Here is a 24,984-nt window from a genome sequence, read left to right as displayed (position 1 = left end):
AAACTCCACCTCAGATAGTCCTATAGCAGAGTGCAGAGTACATGTTATCTTGACGGCAAGGATCAAAAATGGATGTAAAGCCTTGCTTCATTCTCTTCCAGGTGGTCTACAGCTAGCAGCTGCTGTTTGTTTTGTGTGTGGTGCAGATGAAACAGGTGCTTTTTAATTTTCATCAGTAAATGACTGAACATGTACAATGAACAATCCAAGACTTGAAAAGCACCAAGGATAAGAAACACTCAGTAACACTACACATTTTAACACACAAAAATGTATAGATACATGCAGTCAAATGTTTCTGAGCATAAGTGCAACAAAATGAAACAGATTTGTAGAGGATACTTCTCCACAGTGTTTCTTCAGACTGATGCAAAAGGAGTTACTTCTGGGGTTATTCACCTACTGGCTTGATGCAGCCAATAGAACTGTTTAGACAGTTCAATGGGCTGAGAAGATTTGAACTGGAAGGGGAAATGACAGGTCAGTAGAGGTAGCTCCCACTTTTCATCTACTTTTTGTAACTAAAACTTAAAATCTGACCTGAAGATGACTGTAAATTTGGCCTTCAGTGTACAAAGGCTCTTTATTTTATTTAGAAAGCCAACTTTTATACTTCAACTCTCGCTGCTTTAATGAGCTGTCTTGCTGGCTGTGCTTGGATATCTTCTTTAATGTGAGCATATGCAACGTTCAGAAACTCAGACATAGCAATAAAAGAGCCGTGGTGTAAGATTATGCCTTCAAAGCACTGTCTGATACCTTATTGATCTCTCATCCCCTGTCGACAGGTCAGAGTCTGCCATAACAGATCTGTGGTTTTTAGAGCAGGGCCCTTGAAGCAGTCAAATATGCAGTAATTTGCTGAAGAACTCTTCAGCGGTGCTATGATAGAGGTTGAAACCTTGAATTGATGACTTAACCTCCACAAAGTCATGCAGTTTTATAAATTGTGGAGACTGCCCTCCCCCAGTAAATGATCCGATAGGTCATTTGTGTAAGCTGCTATTATAACCTGCACTGTAGCTATATTTTAAACAGACGCTTAAACACCTGCTTGTTTGATCACATTTTTAGATTGTTTTTCAGATGGCGTTGGAAACCTACACAGTGGGGGGTTCCAATAATAGTAAGGGCAGATACCAAACACAAGTGAACAGGAAGTGAAATCAAAACCTAAAAATTGGTCCCAGCTGAAAGTTAAATTGTCTCCCAATTGAAGCAGATGTGTTTGTAAAAGGGACACTTTTGTATTGGTTGACTGTGCAAGTTTGGGGACAGTTAATGAATAACTTTTAGAAGAAGCCAAATTTTTAATGCTTAAACAACAGATGGCATAGGAGACAATGAGGTTTTTATGATACCACACTTTTTGGATAATTTACTATGACGGAATGTTGAAATCTTTATTACCAAGGCCACCCACAGTCACCAAAAGCTTAGTGTCAAATAATGAATTCATTTCATATATTCAGTTCAATTCAATTTTATTTATATAGCACCAAATCACAACAACAGTTGCCTCAAGGTGCTTTATATTGTAAGTTAGACCCAACAATAATACATACAGAGAAAAACCCAACAATCATATAACCCCCTATGAGCACCACTTTGGTGACAGTGGTAAGGAAAAACTCCCTTTTAACAGGAAGAAGCCTCCAGCAGAACCAGGTTCAGGGAGGGGCGGGGCCATCTGCTGCGACCGGTTGAGGTGAGAGAAGGAAGTTGTTGATTTAGGATGAGAAATTTCTATACATGAAATCTACATCACATGTTCATCAGCTATTCATTCTGTAAAACTAGACTTGCTGTTGTCAGTTAACTGAAGTACTCGAATACTATCATTAAATCTTATAGTAAAGGTTGCTAAATAAAAAAAGAGTCCCGCAGTAAAGTTATTTTTTAAACCGGTAAACTGCCTTTTGGTCTCTTCTTTGTCCCCTTGGACAGCAAAACAACAGCTGAAACAATGTAGAAACCAAATATCTGATCAATGAAAACTAGAATCTATTTTCTATCGAGGATATTCTGATGCCAAAATGTTTGCTGTCCATCATCCTAAAGTACTCTTACATTGTTTTCAAGTTCAGTTATGTGACTTTTGAGTAAAGGTTACTGTGCAGGGCATGGCTGAGAACACCAGCACAGTGTGTGTGTGTGTGTGTGTGTGTGTGTGTGTGTGTGTGTGTGTGTGTGTGTGTGTGTGTGTGTGTGTGTGTGTGTGTGTGTGTGTGTGTGTGTGTGTGTGTGTGTGTGTTTCTTTCAACTTAATCTGTTTTTTGGGAAATTTCCCATTTAAAACTTTGATATTTGATCTTTATTTTCTCGCTGTTTTCTTGCTCCTCTTCTTCCAATGGGGGCAGCGTCTTTGGTGCTGCTGGTGGAGTTTCAGCCTGCTGCAGTGTCCCCTCCTATGACTCATTACTGCAGTGACTCCATAGTAATTGCTTATGAAGTTCTGCTATTGCTCTCAGTGATCTGTGGCACGCGACCAAACGTGACACCCTGAGCTGTGGGGGGTTGGGTGAACACGCTCTAACGCTGATAGTCCTTATTGGAAGAGGCAGAAAAGGAAATCAGACCTAGATTCCATATACAAAGCCAGTTATCATAATGAGGCCTGGATGTCATGATGAAAGTGGTATTACCCTGGAGATAACTGTGGCAGAAATGATTACATTTAGGGTTATTTGGGCTTTTTTTTATGTAATCTTAGAAGGAAATGATCCCTGACTTGAGATTGTTGTTCAAGGCTTACTTGGATTTGCCTTTTTCCCCCCCAGATAGATAAAGTTCTTATAAAATGTTTGTCTTGCATAATATGATGCGATAATACAGCTGTTTTGATTTTCAATTGAACACTTTGATTTGTTTTTGTTTGTGTAACTGTGTAGGTATGTGTTCCCTATATTAGTAATGTTTGGTTTGGGTAGAGATTGAGTTAGAGTCTTTAGGAAACTGATTTAAGTTAATGTCTCCTCAAGTTTCTGATACACAACTCTGCGTGTGATGTGTGTTTAAGAGGATGGATGGATTGCCTCGTGCTTGGTGCCATCCTCAGAGGTGATGAATGTGCTCTGTCGCTGCTTGCACATCTCCAAGGCCAACCTCTGCGAGGCTGCCTTCCAATGATACTGGTTGCAAATGGGTGATAAAGCACAGGAATGATGTAGCTCAAGCCTCCTTTTCCCTTGTGCCCCAGAGATTTACTGAGGTATTCAGTGAATCTGGAAAAATGAGGCCACTTTACCCCCATCGTGCATCATCAGTTTTTACTTGCTGGAACACTGGGATGTCCACGTCATTCAATAAATATTTTTCTAATCTAGTTCTTCAAATTGGTTTTAAATAACATTCATTCCTAAAGTAAAATTAAAGAAAAATACTCAACCAAAATCCTCTAGATTGATTGTCATCATAAATCAAATGTTGTAAACAAATAGGGCAGTAAACATCGTTTTTCCTCTGAATTTGCAGATGGTGACAATATGGCCTCATTCATACTTCTTTATTTCATGTATCTTTTTCTGTATTGCATTTCTTCAGTAAATCTGAATTCATCCATCTGGGATTTCCTGAGATGGATACAAATCAGGGCCAGTTGCACTCCACTTTAGAGGGCTGTCATACTCCTGATCTTCTCAAGCAATCACTAAAAATACCATAGGAAGTTAAAAACAACACTCTCTAGTGTCACTTTAACATCACTGGAACTGCTTGGCTGTGTGTGGCTGACAAGGAAGGAGAGCAGTCTAATGTTTCCTGTTCAGATCAAAAAGTAATCCAAATTTTACTTTAGCATCCGTGTGTGTGAGTTTGCATGTTCTCCCTGTGGCTGTGCAGGTGTCCTGACTATAAATTGGTCACAGGTGTGAATGTCTTTCTGTCTGTCAGTACTGGCCCTGCAAAAGACTGCTGAGCTTACCTTTGTTATACTGCCTTTTAACCTATAACAGCAAGGACAGACTCAATTCCCAACACGTCATCGCATTGTTTCACTCTTCCAAAAATTATTTAACACAATGGGGCGGGGTTGGCTTCATGTTACTTTGGTTTTGACTTTAACTTTTCTGTCACTTTGGTTACATTTATAGAGAATAATGGCTTTAAACGCATGCTTAATGATAAACACATTGCATAGCTTTTCCTTGGTTACCACAATTAGGCATTAGGTTGGTATTACACCAGTCTTTTCGCTCAGTGTCATAGCATCTGTATTGGACTACTGTGTACACTCAAAAAATCTGGAGCTTTATGGTTTCATAGATGTGATAACTCGGAAGTCAGAATGCTCGGTGTTTCTTTTATGCCTCATTTACATAGTATTTTTATTTCTGCTAGCCATGTCCCCCATGAAGGCTACATGGTGTCTTTTATGTTATTCTTTTAAATAAAACTGATCCTTATTGGCATGTTGTAATGATATGCTATAATGCAAAGTGTTAATGAAGAAACAATGGGATCCCCATACAAACTTGTACAGTGAATCTGTTTTCTATCCACCAATATGCCATCCGTTTTTCCTTATTATTGTCGTAGCGTAATGCTTTAATTTTAGTGAGTTAATGCTTTCAATTACCTTGGTAGAAGAAAAGTGTTATACATAAGGCCACTTAAAGGACACTCTCTTATGCATAAGAATGTACAAGGAATGAAAAGGAGATGGTTCTGTCTCTCGCTCAAGGACAGAGAAGATTTAACTTGGCGCAGTTGCACTATAAAATAATCTTTCCCTGGTCAGCCTGTCACTCATAGCAATAGAGAAGTAATCTTCTGTACTGAACGGGGCTTTCTCCTTTTCTCCAACACTAAGTGTGGCTAGAGCTCTCCAAGGACAGCTGTGTTCCAAAAACCATACCAGTCTCCGAGAACGAGTCAATAGTTAGGACGGGAACAGACAGCTCAGTGTGAAAAGTGACTCAGTGCTGCTTCAACAAAAGATCTTTTCAAGGTCTGACACTGATAAAACTTTGTGTAGGAGTTGAAACACAGCCACAGATCTAAAGCATCACGATGCAACCACAACTTCTATGGCACCTCTAAAAAGTTGGCAAGAAATTTTGACACTTTATAAACACCTACGCTGACGCCCCATTGGTTCCTTGACATCAGCATGACTGTTTTAATCCAGTCAAGGAAAAATGCATGTGAGGTAATTATTGAATCCAATTAAAAAAATGGTCACCAATTTTGTCACATAGTTATTTTAGATTATTTAAATCTAAAATTGTATTTAGACTATTTTAATCTAAAATCTGGAAAAACTGGAGCATCCTTTTTAATCTATCAGTAAATGTAAAAGCTTTGTGCTTACTTTACTTTGGTTTTTGATGAGTCATGGTACATAATACCTCCTCTGATGTTCGTCATGCCCATTCATTGATCTAAATAACTCAATTTAGATTTCCAAGACATGCTTGTTAACTTAACTGGCGTGGATGTGATTGTTTCTCTCTGTGCTCGCCCTGTGATGGGCTGCTGACCTTTCCCGGATGTGCCCCACCTTTTTTTGCCCATCGTAAATTAAAACCACATTTCACCTCTTATCAGCAATATTGTGAATTTCCTCCTCTGTAACATTACACCATTCTGAGGTTTTAAAAATATATTTTATATATTATTTTATCTTGCAATTTGAGGGAACGAGTCATAGCTTCTAAAAGATGTGGGATCCCACTTGTGGAAGGCACTGAAAGAGAATGCAGCCATGCATGGTGTCTTTAGTAGTTTTCCCACTGGGATTATGGACCATCCAGGTTGGGGTGGGAGGCTGATGAAGATGGTCCGACCCACTGGAGTCAAGATGGGGGGACCTGACAGTAGGCAGCTATGGGACTGCTGAGTAGTAGTGACAGATGGGAGAGCAGGAACACAGAGTCCTTGAGCTGGTCCTGCTGTTTTCCTCTCTTATGCTATCACTTTTTTTCTGCAGCAGCAATCTCATTCTCACAGTGCATTAAATCATTTTTGAGAAATCTTTTGTCATTTAGGAATATGTTCATTATTCTTTTGTTCTCCCACCTAACTTCATTTATCATTCAGTCATCATTCTCTGTGCTTTTCCTTTGTTACCAGTCACTGCCCTGTCTTTCTGCTTATGTCTTTTCTCCTAACTGAATACACAAGTTTCTTTTCTTCTCTTGATTTCTTTTTAATTGTTGTTGTTTTGTTTTTTTTGTTTGGTTGTTGTTGTTTTTTAGCTCTTTAACTTATCTCTGATATACTGTTTTCTTCTAAATCTTCTGCACTGCCAGTTTTTATTTCAACCTCTCTAATTTTCTTGCTCACACTTTACATGTTACCTTGTTTATTTGTTTTTTTTTCTTTCCCTTTTCCCTTCTTTTGACTTTGCTCCCATTTCCCTTTCTGTCCTTCAGATGCGTTGTGCTCCACAGGGGACACATCTCGTGATCTCACCGAGTCTATCAGGATGAAACACGCTACTGTAGCTCACGCACTTACTCAGAGGAAATGCTCTTGGAGCTCAAATGCACCTGGAGGACATGCACTCAATCTTACTTTAATAGCACAATGGAGACCTGTACATTTTGTTTTCATTTTCCAGTGTTTCATCCATGCACACATGCAGAGTACCACTGATGCTTCCACATTTTTCCAAATCCAATGCCAGCTTTTATGTAACTCTGCACAGTTTAATCCGTCCCTAGACCAACCATCCACAACTTTCCAACTTCTTCCTTATCCCCTTTTAAATTTTCACCCTTATTCTCACCAAGTCTTTTCTTCCTTTATAATCAGCCCCTATGTCTTCGCTGAACTAAAAAAAAAATGCCCCTAAAAGCCGTAATGAGACGACACGCATAAATACAGCTTACTCTATTTATAGAAGTGATGTGATTATTAGCATTGATGCTGTGCTTCTGGTGTATTGCAGTGACTGAAAAAAAATGGTTTTAGACACTCAAGCGTTATAATTCATGAAATGGCAACACCTGTCTGTCAGGTATTGAATGAGTTCAGCCAGTCAGTCAATTGCACTGAAATTTGGTTCTGCCTTTCATGGTACCCTGAAAGAGATTTTTGCTCACCAACCCTAAAGTTGACATTTTTTATAATTAGATGTCTCAACAAGTATTGAATGGATTGCCATGAACTTTGCTACAGAACTCAGTGGTTCTGTTGTTATATTTTCCTCCAGCAATATCAGCATTTTTATCTTTGTGGCTCAGATTGAAATGTTCAGATTGGTGGCTCAATTGCAATGTCAGATTTAGGGTTTTTTTTTTCACCGTGTTCAAATCTCAAGTGTTTAATCAGTCCAAAAAATTTCATTATATACTGAACTTAAAAGTATGGTTTTCTTCAGTATACGTTTTGTATGTGTTAGCATGCAGACAGACATAATTGTCTTGTTTCATGTCATGTTTCAAGCTTAGATTTAATGAGGTGTATTCGTTTTTAAAGTATTAATGGAATCATTCTGAATGAATGAAAATACATTCTGAGTTTAAGATAAAGAGGTCAACTTTTTTTAATATGTGTGGAATGATTCACAGTCTGAGGTAAAATATTGATATTTTTGTTTTTAAATAGTACAACAAATAGTCTTGAGACTTTGGAGGCTTTTTCTATCCCATGATTAAGATTATTATTGTTATTGTTCATTGTTTCCTGGCTGATTGCTGACCATGTTGTAGTTTGGATCTGGTATCCTCATACAGTCTGAGATTGCTTTGATATATATTTGATATTAGTTATTTCAACAGCGTTTTCTTACTTAACAGACATTATAAGATACCATGAAGAACCGCTCTCTTTCTCTTTGCATTAAAAAGGAGCCATGGGTATGATGAAAGGTTTATAATATAATGTTTTTTGGATACATTAACTTTCAACTTTCATCTTTGATCTTGAACATTACAGATCATATCTCCTTGTGCATGAGCTTGATTGGCTTGGTTAAATAATCTCTAAGGGCAGGTAATGTAGCAACCCACTAAAAACCTTTCATGGTCTTAACATAAAAAAAACAAAACAACAACAACAACAAGTGATCTTATAAATCTGTAAAAGACTGATTTTGTGGTGCATTGTGTCTTCTAATGGAGTACTCTAAACCATCTTATGACGTTTTTCTAACCATAACTGAGGCTCTTAGCTCTTCCTCAAGGGCTTTCTCACTGTACTACTTCAAGACTTCATAGCTGGCATCTTTTGATGATACCAAGGCTTTGGGGAACAATAAATGTCTCATAGTTTTACACAACAACTTTGTCACAATCAGATGAGCTAATTAGGCTTGAGCATTGAGATTAGTCATGCAGAGGTTTGGGAGAAGCGAGCGTAGAATAACAGCAACATGGGAACTGACAAAAAATCAGGAAGAAAAAGTTATATCAGCCACAGACGATATATCAGTCTGATGTTACAGCTTCTTTCTATTGAAAAATGCCTAAATATAACACAGCTTATTCATCTGGACAATTAGAAATATGTCAGTTAACTGGAAAAGAAGAATATGATTCACTTTGAAAACCTATTTATATGAGACAATACTGATGAGTACAATTTAATCAAACAAAAATCAAACACCCTTCAAAACCTCCTTTATATATGACTTTAATTTGGGGTAGAAATATATTTTCTGCATAGTGTGATCCAATTTTGCTAGCATAAATTTACATTTCAGTATCAGTGGAAGTGCAAATGAGATGGTGAGAATAGCTCATGATGACAGGAATGTAGGAATATATATCTAATAAAGTATAAACCCAGACAAGGTAACAGTATCTGTCGTGCTGCATTTTAATTTGTGTCTGCAGACTCTAACGTATAATAACTACTTTGAGTTTTAAAAGTTTCTCTGTTCAGCTTGGCCAAAGAAGACTGTATTAGCCCTAAGTGATTAAGGGTATCTTCTTTGTAGAGTCTACTCAGCTTCTGTGACAATTGCTGCTCATACAAGATTTGGAAAATCTCCTCAAGCAACCAACAAAGTCACAGGAAAGCAAAGTTTAATTCAGCACTTCAACCTGAGGCAAGGCACAGACAAAAATAAATAATCTCTAGGCTACACATATTCTGTGTTATACCAAACAAGTAACCTAAAACAAATCTGAATTCTTTAGAAATGCATAGAGAATGTTTTTAATTATTAAACCCCAGAGTTCCTTGGTGCCTGCAAGGAAAACATGTGATTGCACAGAAAGCAAGAGGATCATAACAGCAGATGAAAACAGCATCGTAATCCTGATAGCATGTGTCTTTTAAAAAACACGCTTTTGCAGCTTTTTTCCTACAACATTATTTGTTAATTTTTACCTCACGTTGAGTGTGGAGATGAGATTAATCACAGGCCAACTTTGGACTGAAGTCAAAAATTCATTTGAAATTCTCTCCTTATTGTAGGCACTGTAAAGTCAATTAACTAATATTAAGAATTGGAAATAAACTATGGCATCTATAGCAAATATGAACAGATAACAGCCTCACAGAGAGACTAAACTATAATGACAGCTAGCAGCTATTTCTTTCTACCCGCAGAGACAATAAAAACTGACAACAAATACAATCTTTATTGTAAAACTTGCAGTTGTAAGTAACCAGCCATCCTCCTCCACCTCGTCCCATCTTTAGTTTTCCTACCTGCAGGTTAGGAAGGCCACTGTTGTCATGGCATCTCCAGAGATTCTCTTCTTTCTATGAATTCATGATTTCAGTTAGCAGCAGCAGAACTTTTGTTGCAAGTTGTAGGGATACTCCCACCAGAAACTGCACTTGTAGAAAGGCTACTATGCCAAGCTCCCCAAGGCTGGAGAGCACAAGAACAAGTTGCCCAAGATGGCATAGAGAGTCCGTCTGCGGTCACTGAGAGACGAGGAGGCTTACTGAAGAGGCAGCTGAATGACGCTGAGGACTATCAAAAGCAACGTGCCACCTGGTTAGCAGAGATAAAACTATCAAAATAAGACTTTACATAGACTGCCTTTAAAGGGCTCACGTTTGCTCACTGTGCAAGCAGATGTTTGACATGTATATCATAAAATCTCACAGATATCAATGATGATGCACTACCTTCTCAATATGACAGCATGCCATGTGTGAGAGACATTAAAGAGTTACCGTGAAGAAACATTAATTAGCAATCACCCTGCGCTTTATGAGTAACGACTGGGGCTTGTACTGGTATGTCAATATGGCAAGCTCAAACTACAGCCAAGAACCTTAAGGTCATCGCTGTCTCATCAATTTCACCGCCTAAACAGATGGCTCAGTCTTTGAGTGTTTCCTCCAGAGAACCAGTGAAGCTCAGCTTTACAGTCAAGCCCAGAGCGGTGGAGGAAGCAAAAGCCCTAACAGTGAAAGCAAGTACGCTGGGCCAAGGGCAGAGGGAGAACCGAGTGTATTTCAAATTTACCCATGTCCAAAGGTCCAGTTCTCATTAAAATCAATTCCCTTCTTTCAAGTTGGAAGTGAGCAGAGAGTCATGGGTTCAAGATTCGTCAGACCACTGTTAGAGTGCTGGCTTGCTTCCAGCCAGCGAGCCGGAAAGAAGAGCTAATGCCTCTGGAGTCCGCACATACAGGCTGGGCTCCGTGTTAAGCCAGTGTGCAAAAGCACCTCGGGAGCAGCTCAACATGCAGACTGACAGTCAGGATTAGCCTGGGTAACTTCCTGATTTGATCTTTGGCTTTTCAAGTGATTGTCACTTTAAGGATGATAGCGGAGGGTTTTTAAACCAACATTCTTGTTGCTCTGAGTGTGAATAAGACTGTGGGACACTCATCCTGAAGGACACTAAAAGGGTCGTGAACTGGTTAGCTGAATTGCTTAACATTGAAATGACCCCGGGCACCATTTCAAGCATAAAGCATCAATACCAGTGAGTGTTATGTTTTCCTGGATGGATTTGTATCTTAGGCCAGTAATCATACCTTTTAAAACACAATCAAATGGAAAACAAACAAAATATTTCCTCTCAGGGGCAAAGATCTGTGTGGAAGATATTTTTATTTGATCAATTTCCAGCGCAGTATTTGGCTTACTTTGAGCTCTGACAGCTTTGACAGTGTGGAGCTGGCATGTTTAATGCATTTTTTTTCCAAAGCCAATGTTTTAATATTCTTTCTTCCTATAAAAAGTTCACGGTTGCCGTGTGTGATTAATGTTCAGACACTTACATCCCGTGTATTTCTACAAAGGCAGGCGTGTTCCTTGGCTGAAGCTTGATGTAAATTACAGAATGATTCCAAGAGGCGCTGGGGTGGAAATAAACACACTGGCCATATAGTGACGTATGAGGAATGTCAATTGACGCCTGCAGCACACACACCAGATAATCCACTAACACACACACACACACACACATACACAAAAGAAGTGGTCCAGATAGAGCAGTATGTCAGTGCCTGCTGCAGCTTTGCTAGCACCAGCAGGACTTTCGATAATCCAGCCTTCATCAAGAGAGCACCTCATTAAAAAGACTTTCTGGCATCTCTCTCTCTCTATTCTTTTTTACACTTCCCGAAATTCAGAATCAGGTGTTTCATTAATGCCACGTAAACATCGCTGACAAACATTCACATTTAAGATACAGATCAGTGATAGAATGTTTAATTTCCAAGATAAGCAGCATTTAAATTGAACAGATAAGATACACATTGGTTAAACCTTCAGCAGCCAGCTGTGAAGCACAGAAGATCTTTTTACCACATTCTCCATCCTCAGTTTTTACATATTTAATAAGTTCAGACGTCAGTAGCAGAATGAGCCCCTGTGTCTGATTGTTATTGTCCCTTCAACTGCTCCCCATGCCCTTTGTTCTCTGGTCTTAACCCATGGTCCAAGTGGGCGCTTGTATCTAAATTCCTCTTGGAGATAGTAAAGGGCCAAAATGAGCAGCACAAAGGCAATCAAGAGAATTGCTAATAATTTATTACAGTCTTTTATCTCAGCTCTCTTCGTGCTGCTCACCTCTTGTTCTCTCTATTGTCAGACCCTTTTGTCTTTGGTTCAGTCAAGTGCTGCTCTTTCACTGGCCTGAGAGAGGATTTAAATACAAAGCAGTATCTATTGAATTATCCAGATTTCAGATGTAATGCTGGGCACATCAGATGTTGAAAACCAGCCCGATAGCTGTGATCTATTATGTGCAATCACTATGAACTGCCAGTGTCACTCCATAAAAGAAATGACTGAATTTCTTTTATTTCACAATTTCTTTCTGTCTATTACCAACAACAGGGGCCACCAAAGACATGGGCAAGATGCTTGGTGGAGAGGAGGAGAAGGATCCTGATGCTCAGAAAAAAGAAGAGGAAAGACAAGAAGCGCTGAGGCAACAGGAAGAGGAGAGGAAGGCCAAATATGCAAGAATGGAGGCAGAGAGAGAAAACATCCGACAGGGCATCAGGGATAAGGTAAACTTCAATACTAATAGAGCCTCACGAGTTAATCATGCTCAAAGAGCTCTCATTGTTCTTAAACTGTTATCCAGTCCACAGACTAAACAAACTGCTGTTCAGCTGTTATACATGCTTACAAACAGGTCTGTTTAGTAGAAATATGCAATGTAAACTTGGGCAGCATGGTTACAGCCTCACAGCAAGAAGGTCGTGAGGTCGTGAGTTCAGCTCCGCCACCTGTCCGGGGCCTTTCTGTGTGGAGATTGTGTCATTTCTCCGGGTACTCCCCAGCTTTCTCTCCCAGTCCAAACACATGCAAGTAGTAGGGTTAGGTTAACTGGTGATTCTAAATTGACGTTAGCTGTGAATGTGAGTATGAACACTTGCCCGTTTGTCTGTATTAGCCCTGTGACAGACTGGCCTGTCTAGGGCATACCCCGCCTCTTGCCCTAGACAGAATAGGCTCTAGCCTCCGACTGACCCTAAATTGGACAAGGAGAGAATAGAAACAGTGTAAAAAAAACAAATATAACTTCTGTAAAACAAAGTGGGATTGGCTTTAGTCGTAGAGAGATGCTGCTTTTGCTTCTCGTATAGTTCTGCTAACATGTCTATAAACCAAGCATCAAACTCAACATCCCAAAACCTGCATTTCCTCAGGCTTCCTTAAAAACGTGCACTTTTTGCATGTGTTTGATGACAGTTGGAGTCACTGATCTGGACCTTTCTGCTCATTTTATGCTGCTTGAGCTTTTGTAATGAAATTATTTGAGAAATATTTGTTTTTGTGATGAGGTACAGACTGTCCAGAAGTTTGTGCTTCAGTTTTGGTTTTACTATTTTGTTAACTAAAGTCGTCAGTGATATATGTGTCTGTGTTCAGCCCACACAGGGCCATGAATCCAGGCTGCAAACCAGTCTAGGTGATATTGGCTAATAACTCAACAGTTACCCTTTCTGATCCAAAAACTGCAACATCTGACTCAAAAAACAAAACAAAGAAAAAAACATAGTGATAAACATACTGAGGCTTCAAACTGCAGGGTCAGAACCAGAGGGTGAAGTCATGGTGGTTACATCCATCTTTTATACACTGGCTGCAATAAATTCAATCGGCTCTAAAAAAACATCTCTTGCATTTTGGTGACTGTTGTTCGAGACCGATTAGCTTCAGGCCCGTCATAAACAGCTCAGCTTCACTCATGGTCACAAAACAGTGCAGCGAGACCATTGCACAAATATAATCAACAGCATCAGCCTCTCTGGCATGGCTCTATTAGGATTCAACAAGTACTATAAATCAAGCTTTATACTGCAAATTGCACTTTCAAATGAATTAGCTAATGGAGAATGGAGGTTTAAAAAACTGGACTATATATTAGTCCTTCTGTTTTGATTTAAAACTCTGCACTCTTAATTTTTTTTTTTTAAATTACTGGATATAGATCCTTAAACATATTCCCTTCTGGAGTTCATTTTCAAAGTTCAATGGAAATTCTTGACTTAGTGGCCCTTTTTATGTCACCAAGATAATTCTGGCTTTGATAATGTCTAAATTAATATTTGATTAAGCTGTAATAAGATATGATGATCAAAGTGTCTGCAGCTTGCCGGGAAGGGTTACCCTTGACACTGCTAATAATGCATTAGATATTTGACTTGAATGCCCTGAGAGAGACTGAAACTTTTCTATGTGTAGCTCTTATAAAACTATGTTTGGAGTTTGGGGATCAACTCTAAACTCTGCTGAGCCCCAGCACTTTTCCTTCTCGCTCTCTCAAAAAAGAGCAATATGACAGCATATCTTTGGGAAGCGTTTGATTATAGCAAGGTGAGAGGGGCTGACTAAGCATGGCTGTTCATTTCAACTGATGCAAGTCTTTGTTACTGTGGAACAAGTCTAAAAAAGAAAGAGAGACCGAGTGGAAACAGAGGGAGTTATAGAAGAGAGCTACATCAACCAATTACACCAATGTTTGTTTTATTTCTGTCGGAAATTCAGAAGAAATATTTCTTAGGTACTGAAGTAAGATACACCCCTCCAGCCAGTCAAAAAATATTTAGCTTCTCGATCTTGCTGAAGTTAAACTTTTCTTCATAGTCACATCTTTAAAATAGTCATTGTTGAAGATATGTATATGAGGATTCCCACATTTTCCAACTGCAGCAGCTGGAGTGTTAATATACTTTTGGTATTGAAAGATTTGTGACAGTTTATGAATTATTACTGGTATATAAAATGTTGTCAGTAAAGCAGTCGACATGATATCTATGCTCATATGTACTACTGAGGACACAGGAAAGCATCAGTGCTGAGAGATTACATCATTTTTTAAAATGGCAACAACATCCACCAACCACTCAACCTCTGACAGTCCGTTTGCAGCCTGGAGGGGCTGAGTGAGTCAAACGTTTGCTAGGGACTGCAGTTTGTGTCCTATATGGAAGTTTCATGTTTTTGTTTTGCTTAATTTTCACTTGGGTTTTCTTTTTTTCTTTTTGTTTTTAAGACACCTCTTAGTTTAAGACACCTAAAGCATTTGGTTAGGTTTTGGAAAAGCTGTTAACTTAACATTAACATTGCATATTACCCAGTGTATGTATGCAAGGGATTGTTTACAAGCAAATACACCCGATGAGCTGTGAGTTTGACCCACCTAAAGATACACAAACATTGTCCTTTAGCATTGATGTCGTTCCTCACCATTTGATGGTTAAGGCTGAGATGTGACAAAACATCAGTATTTGATGCTGTTTCTGAAAATCGGTGGATTTAACTGAACCGAGGAAATGAAAACCTACAATTCAACAGTTCTGAAGGATTCTTCTGTTGGCCTGATCTGAGCCAGTCTAGCCTAAAATAATATATTGTAATCAAACACAATTTAGTATGCGGTATAATTGAAAAATAATGTCTAAAATCATTGTTGGCTAATCCAAATCAGCCATAAATGTGACTTATAGTCTGTCGCTGTGCTAGTGCTGTGATAGACTGTTGGCCTGTCCAGGGTCGACTCCCACTCTTTCCTTATGATACCTGATTTAGGCCTGTCTTTTCATTTTTTAAACTGTAATTAAGTCTTTGAGCCTCAAACCTCAAAGAGAAAAAACATAAGATCTTGACAAAAGAGTGGTTTAGTCATGAAGGCAAAAAACAAAAAAATATTTAAAGCAACAGTTTTTTTTCAGCTGTTGTTCCCTCAAACAGTCGTACAGCTTCACTCCACAGACATACCCACTTATGCCCTGTGTTCCTCTCTGCAGTGGAAATGGACACTGCGACTCCTCCTCTAAGATATTTATTGCCACAGAATCACATTAGTGTGTGCCTGGCAAAGCAGTCAAGAGGTCATGGAGGAGTGCAGCTCATTTTCCCCTTCCCTGCCTCAAGATCAACTATCACTCGGCCCGCTGACCTCCCCGTGCACTGCAACCTTTTCCTTGCAGTCCTCCTGTATTGATTTTTCTCAATCTATGACCACAAATGCACAAAATACACAAAACTGGACACAGATCCTCAGGTTTAATGCAGAAATTGAGGTCAGGATCCTAGTTTCCGTATGGCAACAAATTCAATCTATCCATCTATTCTGAATTCATAAAAGCTTCAGGTTCAATTGTGGTGCTTGAACTAACGTGTTGAAATAACGATGAATTATTTCAGCCTGTCTGGACTTGTTTGTTTCATGTTTCATGTCATATTGTCACAGTGTTTGGTTAGTTATGGGCATATCACTCATAAAATACAAAATCATTTCCATACTATCTTCAATGCAGTTGTTCACAGACATTACAGTATGGCTGTGTCAGTGGACTTACTAGTGGAATGCATTTCCCAGCTGATGTCTTTAATGTTTTAACAAGCTTGTTGTTCTCCAAACATACTCTTGATTTAGTAGTAGTCTTAAAAATGGGCTTTTTAAAAGCAAACCTTGTCCAGGACACCTGCCAAGTGCCTCTGCCTCTGTAATTGCTATATAAAATATCCAGGAAGGTTAAATTAGAGCTAGCAGCAGTTCAAGCCTCCATATACACCCACAAAAACATAACCAAAAATAAAACAAGAACCTGAACTTCTTTCTGCATCTAATTGCAGAAATCAGTTGCAACAGGACCTAAAGGTTGCTGTATACATTGTGTTTAGCCTAATTTGCGTGTAGCCTCAAGCTAAACCATGCAAATTAAGAAATCTGTTACTTTATAAGAATACTTATTGCTTTAACCAGTCACCACCTCCTGGAATTGCTTGAAATATTCATGTCTTTATGTTCCTATATTTAAAAGAAACTGATATTTTAAAGTGAATCCTAGTTTTCCCTGCAAGCCTTTAAAGCAAAAAACAAAACAAACAAAAAAACAATTAACTAGCTTAAGGCCCTGTGTCTACAAATATAATAAATACGTTTTTGGACAGACACTAATTGACAGAAGGAATAGACTTTATAAAGGGTTGAGTTTAAAAAGAGGCAAATATACTGCTTAATGAAATGTAACAATGAAATTTATTACTCATTCATATTTCTATCCCTAAGTTCTTGACAAAATTAGTTGATCATAATTGGTGAAGAATTTTGGCCTTAACTATGCAGGTTGGTTGGTGAATATTTAATACAAATTTAATAAAACTGCATATTCTAATCCCTTGTCATCAGATACAGCTTTGCTGTCAGATCTTGCTGTCATAGGTGTCTTTTGAACCCTCCATACTAATATCAGATGCTGAGTGATTTTAGAGCTCCTTCATCTGGTAACAAAGAACAGAACAAATTAGGTAAATAGGAGTTTGAGGGGGTTGTGGTAGGGAAAGGCTTAAGTTTGTCAGTCAGGACACTGTTCTGTTTAGAAATTTTGGTCATTGCTTTGTTATGTTTAGGCAACACAACTCAACAACAAAGGACACTTTGTGTATCTTGTGAGACTCAAGCGGGTTTGACACATAGTGGAAGTATGTGAATGAGAATGGGGTGTTGTTTCATGCATGAAGCATAGCCCAGGTGCAGGCTGTGTAAAGATGCCCCTGAGACAATCCAGCACATAACAGCAGGGTGCAAGATGCTAGCTGGCAGGGCATACATGGAACGCTGTAACCAAGTGGCCGGTATAGCATACAGAAACATCTGTGCCAAGTATGGCCTGGAAGTCCCGAGGTCAAAATGGGAGACACCCCTAATGGTGGTGGAGAATGACCGAGCAAGGAATCTGTAGGACTTCCAAATACAGACAGACAAAATGGTGGTGGCTAACCAACCGGGCTTGATGGTGGTAGACAAACAGAAAAAGACGGCCGTAGCGATAGATGTAACGGTTCCGAATGACAGCAACATCAGGAAGAAGGAACACGAGAAACTCGAGAAAATCCAAGGGCTCAGAGAACAGCTGGAGAAGATGTGGAGGGTGAAGGTAACAGTGGACCCAGTGGTAATCGGAGCACTAGGTGCAGTGGCTCCCAAGTTAGGCGAGTGGCTCCAGCACATCCCGGGAACAATATCGGGAGATCTCTGTCCAGAAGAGCGCAGTCCTGGGAACAGCTAAGATACTGCGCAAGACTCTCAAGCTCCCAGGCCTCTGGTAGAGGATCCAAGCTTGAAGGATAGACTTTATTCAACTGAAAGAACCATTTTCATCATTGTAACAAAACTGACTACATGAACTTATTATGCTAAAATTCAATTTTTTGTCAACTCATCCATCTAGCCTACCTGTACAGATTTGGTGGTTTTATGGTAACATCCTTTGCTTCTGTCTTGATTGCAACCTCTACAGGGTGTTCATTTTCTAACTATTTTTTGTTTTTACCTGTTTTCCCTTTTACCGTGCAGTATGGCATCAAGAAGAAGGAGGAGAAGGAAGCCGAGGCAGCAGCTGCTATGGAGCAGGCCTCCGAGGGCAGCCTCACCCGCCCGAAAAAAGCAGTTCCTGCTGGCTGCGGCGATGAGGAGGAAGAAGAGAGCATCGTGGATACGGTCATGAAATTCATTCCTGCACCACTCATGGATATGTTCAATAAAAAGTAACAGCGTTCTGGCAGGAAAATGGTTAACTTCTTACAATGTCCATCTAATCAATGCTGTACCACCCTGCCCCACCTCCAGCTGCAGCCACACCTTTCTTCGCCTCCCTCCCACCCAGTCAACTCAACTTCTAAGTGTCCTGGAATTACACAACATGCTGTGATTTTGCCCTTAAGTTAAACTTTCTGATCTCACAGTGATTCATACTTTTTAATATCTCTGACAGAGATCTTTCTTGATAACCTGTGATTATTATCGTGTTTTAAAAAGTATGCAACACCTACACAGATCGAATGTCTTTACTTAAGGCAAACTGATGCCATGTTTTCAAAATGCCCAGCACTTAGAATACGACCAGATATCACCCATCATCCACCCTTTTTGTTTGTAAATAGCCTCGGTTATATAAAAAGAGTACTATATATCAGTGAAATATGACGTATAACAAGATAACTAAGAGTATAAGCCATATTTTTAACTTGTAAGAAATGATCCAAATCATATCAAATTTAATTGAATCGTCCTGTTATGTTCTTGCTAATATTTGATACATACAGTGTATATATACTTGCATTTTTATTGGTTCTCCTTGGTTAGGATCATTCCCACAAACTGTCCCATATGTTCTCACTGTTTTAATGTAAATGTGTAGTACGAACACTGGCAAAGCCAATACATCTGTAAACTCAAAAGTGAAGGAATTCAGTTGAAATGAAACTTTTTTGTTTTGCTTTGTTTTGTTTACTTTTTTAAGCATGCAGTAAAGTTGTGAAGTACATATATGGATACCATTTCCTTTGTTATGATGAAGCAAAATACACTGAAAATTTGAGGCAATAACTGGTTTTCCATTTTTATTTAGTTAACGTCTCATCCACCACCGTGTACAGTAAGCGATAATTGACTTTGTGTCTAAAACGTTCTTCCATGGTGGAAATTATAAATGTTCTCCATAAAGTTTGTCTTAAAAAGAGTAAGATGAAATCCTTAAATTCTATAAAGTCACTGGCTATACATGTTTGAGGCTTAAAAAAACAAAGTTCTTTTCCTTCTGTGGTGTTGCACACTCAGCTTTTTGTAATAGGAAATGTAAACGTTTGGCCAGGCTTGTTAATTTTGAATCGTGCTAACACTTTCATCATTTTACTTTTTAAAAAGACACTTCCCAAACACAACTATGTTGTGAATACACTATATGTGAACAGACAGTGACAATAGTGCAATATATTGTTCAAAATGAAGTTGTCTCGTGTCCGTTGGTTTAACTGATGGGAGTCGAGTCCCAAATCAGCAATAACAGACAATCTTCATTGTTGTGTGTTTGAAGTTAATCCCTAATGTTAGTCGATGTTAAAGACGCGAGGGTGGCTACTTACTGTAGCGAGACTTAAGAGTTCATTGGTCAGAGGTATTTACTTAAAACAAGGAAGAGAGAAAGTGGGATGATTCGTTTAATGTTGTGAGAAGTGTTCATCCACGTGACATACGGCATCCAGGGTTTGTGTTCAGAGTTACAAACTACAGGTTTTTACAAGCAGACATTAACAAATCAAAGTCATCCTTGGCATCTTGAAAAAATAACATTGACCTGCTGTTTATAGTTTACAGTTTACTCTGCCTTGCAGGTAACTGTAATAGCACAAATTTAAAAACAAATGAGGACGGAATAAATATATCCTCCTCATGCCTTTTTTTTAAATTTCTCCATCATTCCCAGTGTCTTGTTAAACATTCCAGATATTTCAGACATTCCACCAGACTCGAGCTGGTAACACGCAAACTTAGATTTACACTACACCTCAGTAAATGCCTTTTCAGCCTACAAGTACATCACAATGAATAACTTAAATTTGATGCTGTAACCGCAAAATTTATCTAGACCGAATCTGATTAATGGCACTAAAATGTTGCTGCGGAGAGGTTATATTAGCTGCCATTTAGGAAAAGTCCCGCATGAAGTCTAGGGGAAATCATAAATGTGCTTTTTGCAGTGATCGGTTAAATTTTGTTGGAAAATACTTGTGCACAGTAGCCATAGGTAGGTGTTAAATTAGGGTTTTCAAAACCAGCTGTTTCGCCACATTATGACTGTTTTTATTAAGCTAGCTAACCATGAAATGACACTAATTCTGATCTTGTGTATTTCTGTGGCGTAGAGAAAGGGAAATTTAGCTTCTCTCTGTGTTTTGTGAGCTCTGTAATCATGGTGAATATATACATATATACCCTGAATATGTTAAAACAAAATCAAATGGCACAGTGTGGTAAGATCATCTGTAGAGCACATTTATTGAACTTCCTGTGATTTTATTGTACCTGTAAACTGCCTTTGCCAGCCTCTGTTCCTACAGTGTGTTAGCAGCTAGCTAGAAGCCAGTAGATGTTTCATGCACTCAAATCCATCATCACAGCAGTTATTCAGTCAAACCAAAGAATAGTGCTGGTAGTATTAGACCTAGTCAAGGGGTGTCATTCCCATTTAGTTCCTGCATATCTGATTTATTTTAAAATTCTCAGGTATTCTAGTAATGTTTTTCATAGACGTTAAACATATTTAGCCTTCACTTAGAGTCTCATTGGGTTCTCGGCTAAAGAATTTTATATTTTCATTGCTAGCGGATTAGCAAGCCTATAGCTACGGTCTTTCTTTATGAGTGAAATATCTCTTTTTTTGGCCCAGAAAATAATCTAGAAAGCTACAATTACTGCCCCTGCAAAGGACGACAACACCTTAGCAAACGTCGTTAGCGCGTGCATTCCTTCAGGCTATGAGTGAGTGTGCTCTGAAATCAGATCAAGCTTTGCTTCTCATCCACTGACATAATCATGGACTCATTCATCATCATCATCATCATCATCATCATCATCATCTTGTAAATGTCGGTTGATTGCGCTCCAAATGGCTTTTTGATCACTGCCTAAACAAACTGCCCAAGTCATGCGTAATCAATATCCTGTTGTCCAGTAGACTGTGTCAGACACCCAGTCAGTCATTTGTGCCACTCATACAGCCATTGATAGAATTTAAAAAGCTGCCTGAAAAACATGGCACAAAAAAGAAAAAAAAAATCTTTTGATGTGACTTGAATGTAACTGTCTGACGTTTCTCTCTTCTTGCATCTGTCTCTCTCTTTTCTGTACTTGTTGAGAAGATATTTAGTCTGGTGCAGTATGTTTTTCTTTCTTGTCTGTAGCCGGTCCTGTCCTCTGGTGGTTGATATTTTGAGAGAAAAAAAAAACATGTTCATTTAGTGTATTCTTTTTGTACTGCAAAATCTTCTCACCCCCCTCCTCTCTCTCTCTCTCTTTCTCTGTAGCTCCCTATTTGTTGACCAACATGTATGCATGCTTATGGTGTGCGATGTAGGCAAGGTTGTTGATATAATCGTTCCGTGTCCTCTCTGTGTTTCAAAGCGCCACCTGTTAGCCTCACTGCATGCCATTTTAGACTAATATTTCGGTCTGTAACTTTCCTGCAAAAATGGAATCACCGCACACTGAGAATAAAGTGATTTCATATGATTTTTCATCGTCTTGTGTTTCTGCATTCAAACAGTACAGCAGCAAGTCTTTAGCTACCTGTGTGTACAAGAGAAAAAAAGAAAACAATATATGGAAGGAGTGGTAGAGTCATGTAGTGTGTTTCTGGGAGGCGGGATCATCCCCGGTTTGTGACTCTGAGACGTGGCCTGCCGTCATGGATCATATCCCATTGCATGGCATTCGTTGAGGAAGTATGTGCAAAAACCTTTAATGTATTTCACATGTTACTGTTTGTGTCAGTCAAACCTGTTTTTCATCTCAACATGACTGTTGTGCATTTTTTACTTTTTTTTTTCTCAGAAGGAATTTCAACATCTATTCAATAAAAGCGAAAAGGGCTGTAAACAGAATGCAGTTTGTCGTTCAAATCGTGATTGGAGGCAGACCTGACTTGTGATCGTGTCACAGTGAGTACATAGACATCAAAGAGATGCAAATGGCATATCTCTCATAGCAAACTGGTTGCCATAAGTGCGTCTGTGATAATGGGTTTACGGGTAACAGCAGACCTTTAACATCAAACAAATCCACTGAAAAGATAATAAAGGAATGCCGAGGAGGGATGGCGCCCTACTTTTGCGCTGGTTTTAATTTGGGAACAGAAAGCAGGCAGAAAGTAAAACCAAATTATTCAATTAATGTGTTTTGACATTTCTGAGTTTATTCCTTATCTCACTATTTTGGATTTCTAATGTTGCTTGCCCACAAGGTTACAAGCATCACATTTTAGCATTTACTGTTCAAGGCTTGTCATTTATGTACCTCCCACTCATGCATCAGCAAGTTCCACTTGGTAAAGGTATGCTGACATTCTTCATTCTTCTCTGCAGCGCTGCCGTGCGTTTTCAGAAATACACAGCTTTTTTACAAGAATAACAAACACGTTAATTTATCCATAAATAATAGTATTTTCACTTGTGTGATAAAGCAGGCAATTTGGATGCATTCTGTTGAACTTCAGAAACCACATGTGGTTTCCAGTGCACATGGGGAAAAATCTTTCTTACTGTCTGTTCCAACAGATGCTGAGCAATTTATGCTCTGCCGGCTCTTCACGCATAGATACCCCCATCCCTTGACAGGTTGTTATTATTAGTATTTAAAATGGCATTAACAGCAATATATTAAGATTAACAACTAAATACAACCTTCAAATTTTTGAATAAAAAATGGACTAAATGTCTTTTCTAAAGTTACCTGGAGTCATTCACAACACCAAATGAAGCAAAGATGTATTCAAAGCATTTCCTCAAGCTTAACTCAGAGAAAGCCCATATATTCTTCTATTTTCACCAGAGTCGAGGCTGCGAAATTACTAGTACGCTAACTGAGATCACTGTTAAAGAAAAGACAAGAAAAGAAAGATTTTCTCTTTCACTTTACATACGTTTTAAAAAGTTTTAAAAATAAATTAAAACACACCCAAAACCACCAACATCTGTCTCTGTGTGTGCCACTATATTCTCACAGTCATTTCCCCAGTGGATTTTCATAACAGCTCTGGACTCTGTTTAAATCATGATTGTAGTTGCCTCCTACGATTTCAACCTCGTCACACTTTTGAGCACACAGAAGGGTCTTGGTTCCCCCTCTGCAATAAAAGTCCACAAGTCTCCCTTGTGGAGGAAATGGAGGTATAAATCAATTCCATTAGCATTCATGCACTGAGGCAGCTTTTTCAAACCCAGCAGCCTTTGTGCTCTCTGAGCAGCACTTAGGCAGCAGGAGAGCCACGGCTCTATTGGTGTCCTATAGACATGCAACAGTCGATGTCAATTAACTGCAGTTAATGCTCTCTACTGGGCACTGACTCCTGGCTTTACAACATTCACACTGAAACTGGAATCAGTGTTTTTTTCTCTTTTATAAAAAACTTAATGGGAACATGGACAGAACTGCTGTCGCACTGTTGTGATATAATATATAACTCTATTAACAATAAATCTAAATGACAATAATAGACAGATAACCTGAGTGATAACCTGAGGCTATCCAAACCTACTTGTCTATATATGAAAAAGTAAATGTCCAACTAAAGCTAGCATGACTTGATGCTTTTTGTGGTTAACCACAGTTAATTCATGATCTAACAATCCAGGTTTGATAGCTTTTTTCGTAATCCCACAATACTGAATGAAGCAAATGAAAAATACTCGGCCATACTGCATTTAGTTCTTTGCGTAATATTTATTTACCGTATAGATGCTAAACCAAATTCTCCCTCCCCTCACCACCAGCTGGTCACGGCTGATGGCCGCCCCTCCCTGAATCTGGTTCTGTCGGACGTTTCTTCTGATAAAAGGGAGTTTTTCCTTCACACTGTCGCCGAGTGCATGCTGACAGGCGGTGCCCGGTTTCTGGGGTTTTCTCAGTATTATTGTAAGGTCTTTACAAGTATTTTAAGGCACCTGCTGTGGTAATTTGGCGCTTAAAAATAAAATTGAATAAAGTTGAACTGAATTCAGTTTGATTCAGCTGAAATAATTTCATGGAGTGTGACTCTCCAATCTCTGTGGACATAAATCAGAGCTCCAACATTAAAGTGGATTTGTTGTTATTTTACATTTATCAGACCATTAAAAAGTCATCAACAGTTGTTACAGCTCTTGCCGATCACACATGTGAGAATAATAACTCTTCAAGATGGATCCTCAGGTCTTCACTGAATGGAAGGAGCGTTATACATGCAGTATGTGCATGTTTGCTGAAAAACTCTGTTGGCTATTGTGAATGGACAGGTCATTTTCCTGGACTGTTTATCAAGAGACTTACCAAGAGTGTTTTCAGACTTTAGTTCGTGAGGTTTTGCTTTAAGTTATTGTTTGTTTAGGTTACAGCAACAGAACTACTTCAGGTTTCTTCTGAAAAGATCTAAGTTTGGTTATATTTACCAGAGAAGAAGCTTTTTAATAACAAGGTGAGGCAACATGTGACACTAACAATATCAGTGCATATTTTATGTGCTCTTACTGACCTGCTATTCTGCGTGACGGGGGATGCAGGAGGGAATCGTTTTCTGAATCAGATGCCAAAACATATCTGACAGATGAAATGAATAGGTTTTTATT

General features: G+C 38.9%; 1 protein-coding gene across 2 annotated transcripts in view; it reads left to right on the top strand.

Annotated features, from left to right (window-relative positions):
• The window catches only part of cplx1 (complexin 1), a 63,932-nt gene extending 42,037 nt beyond the window's left edge, over positions 1–21,895 (top strand). For both annotated transcript variants that reach the window (XM_080901786.1, XM_080901787.1), the window contains exons 3-4: positions 12,202–12,377; positions 18,182–21,895. In XM_080901786.1, coding sequence (XP_080757912.1) covers positions 12,202–12,377; positions 18,182–18,376 — 371 coding nt within the window. In that variant the 3' untranslated portion in view covers positions 18,377–21,895. The remainder of the gene's footprint in view (positions 1–12,201; positions 12,378–18,181) is intronic.
• The last annotated feature ends 3,089 nt before the right edge of the window (positions 21,896–24,984 follow it).

The sequence above is a fragment of the Rhamphochromis sp. 'chilingali' genome, assembly GCF_963969265.1.
Source record: "Rhamphochromis sp. 'chilingali' genome assembly, chromosome: 13".
In the NCBI taxonomy this organism is placed as follows: Eukaryota; Metazoa; Chordata; class Actinopteri; order Cichliformes; family Cichlidae; genus Rhamphochromis; species Rhamphochromis sp. 'chilingali'.
The sequence above is the reverse complement of the archived record's forward strand: the minus strand, read 5'-3'. Positions and strand labels throughout refer to the sequence as shown.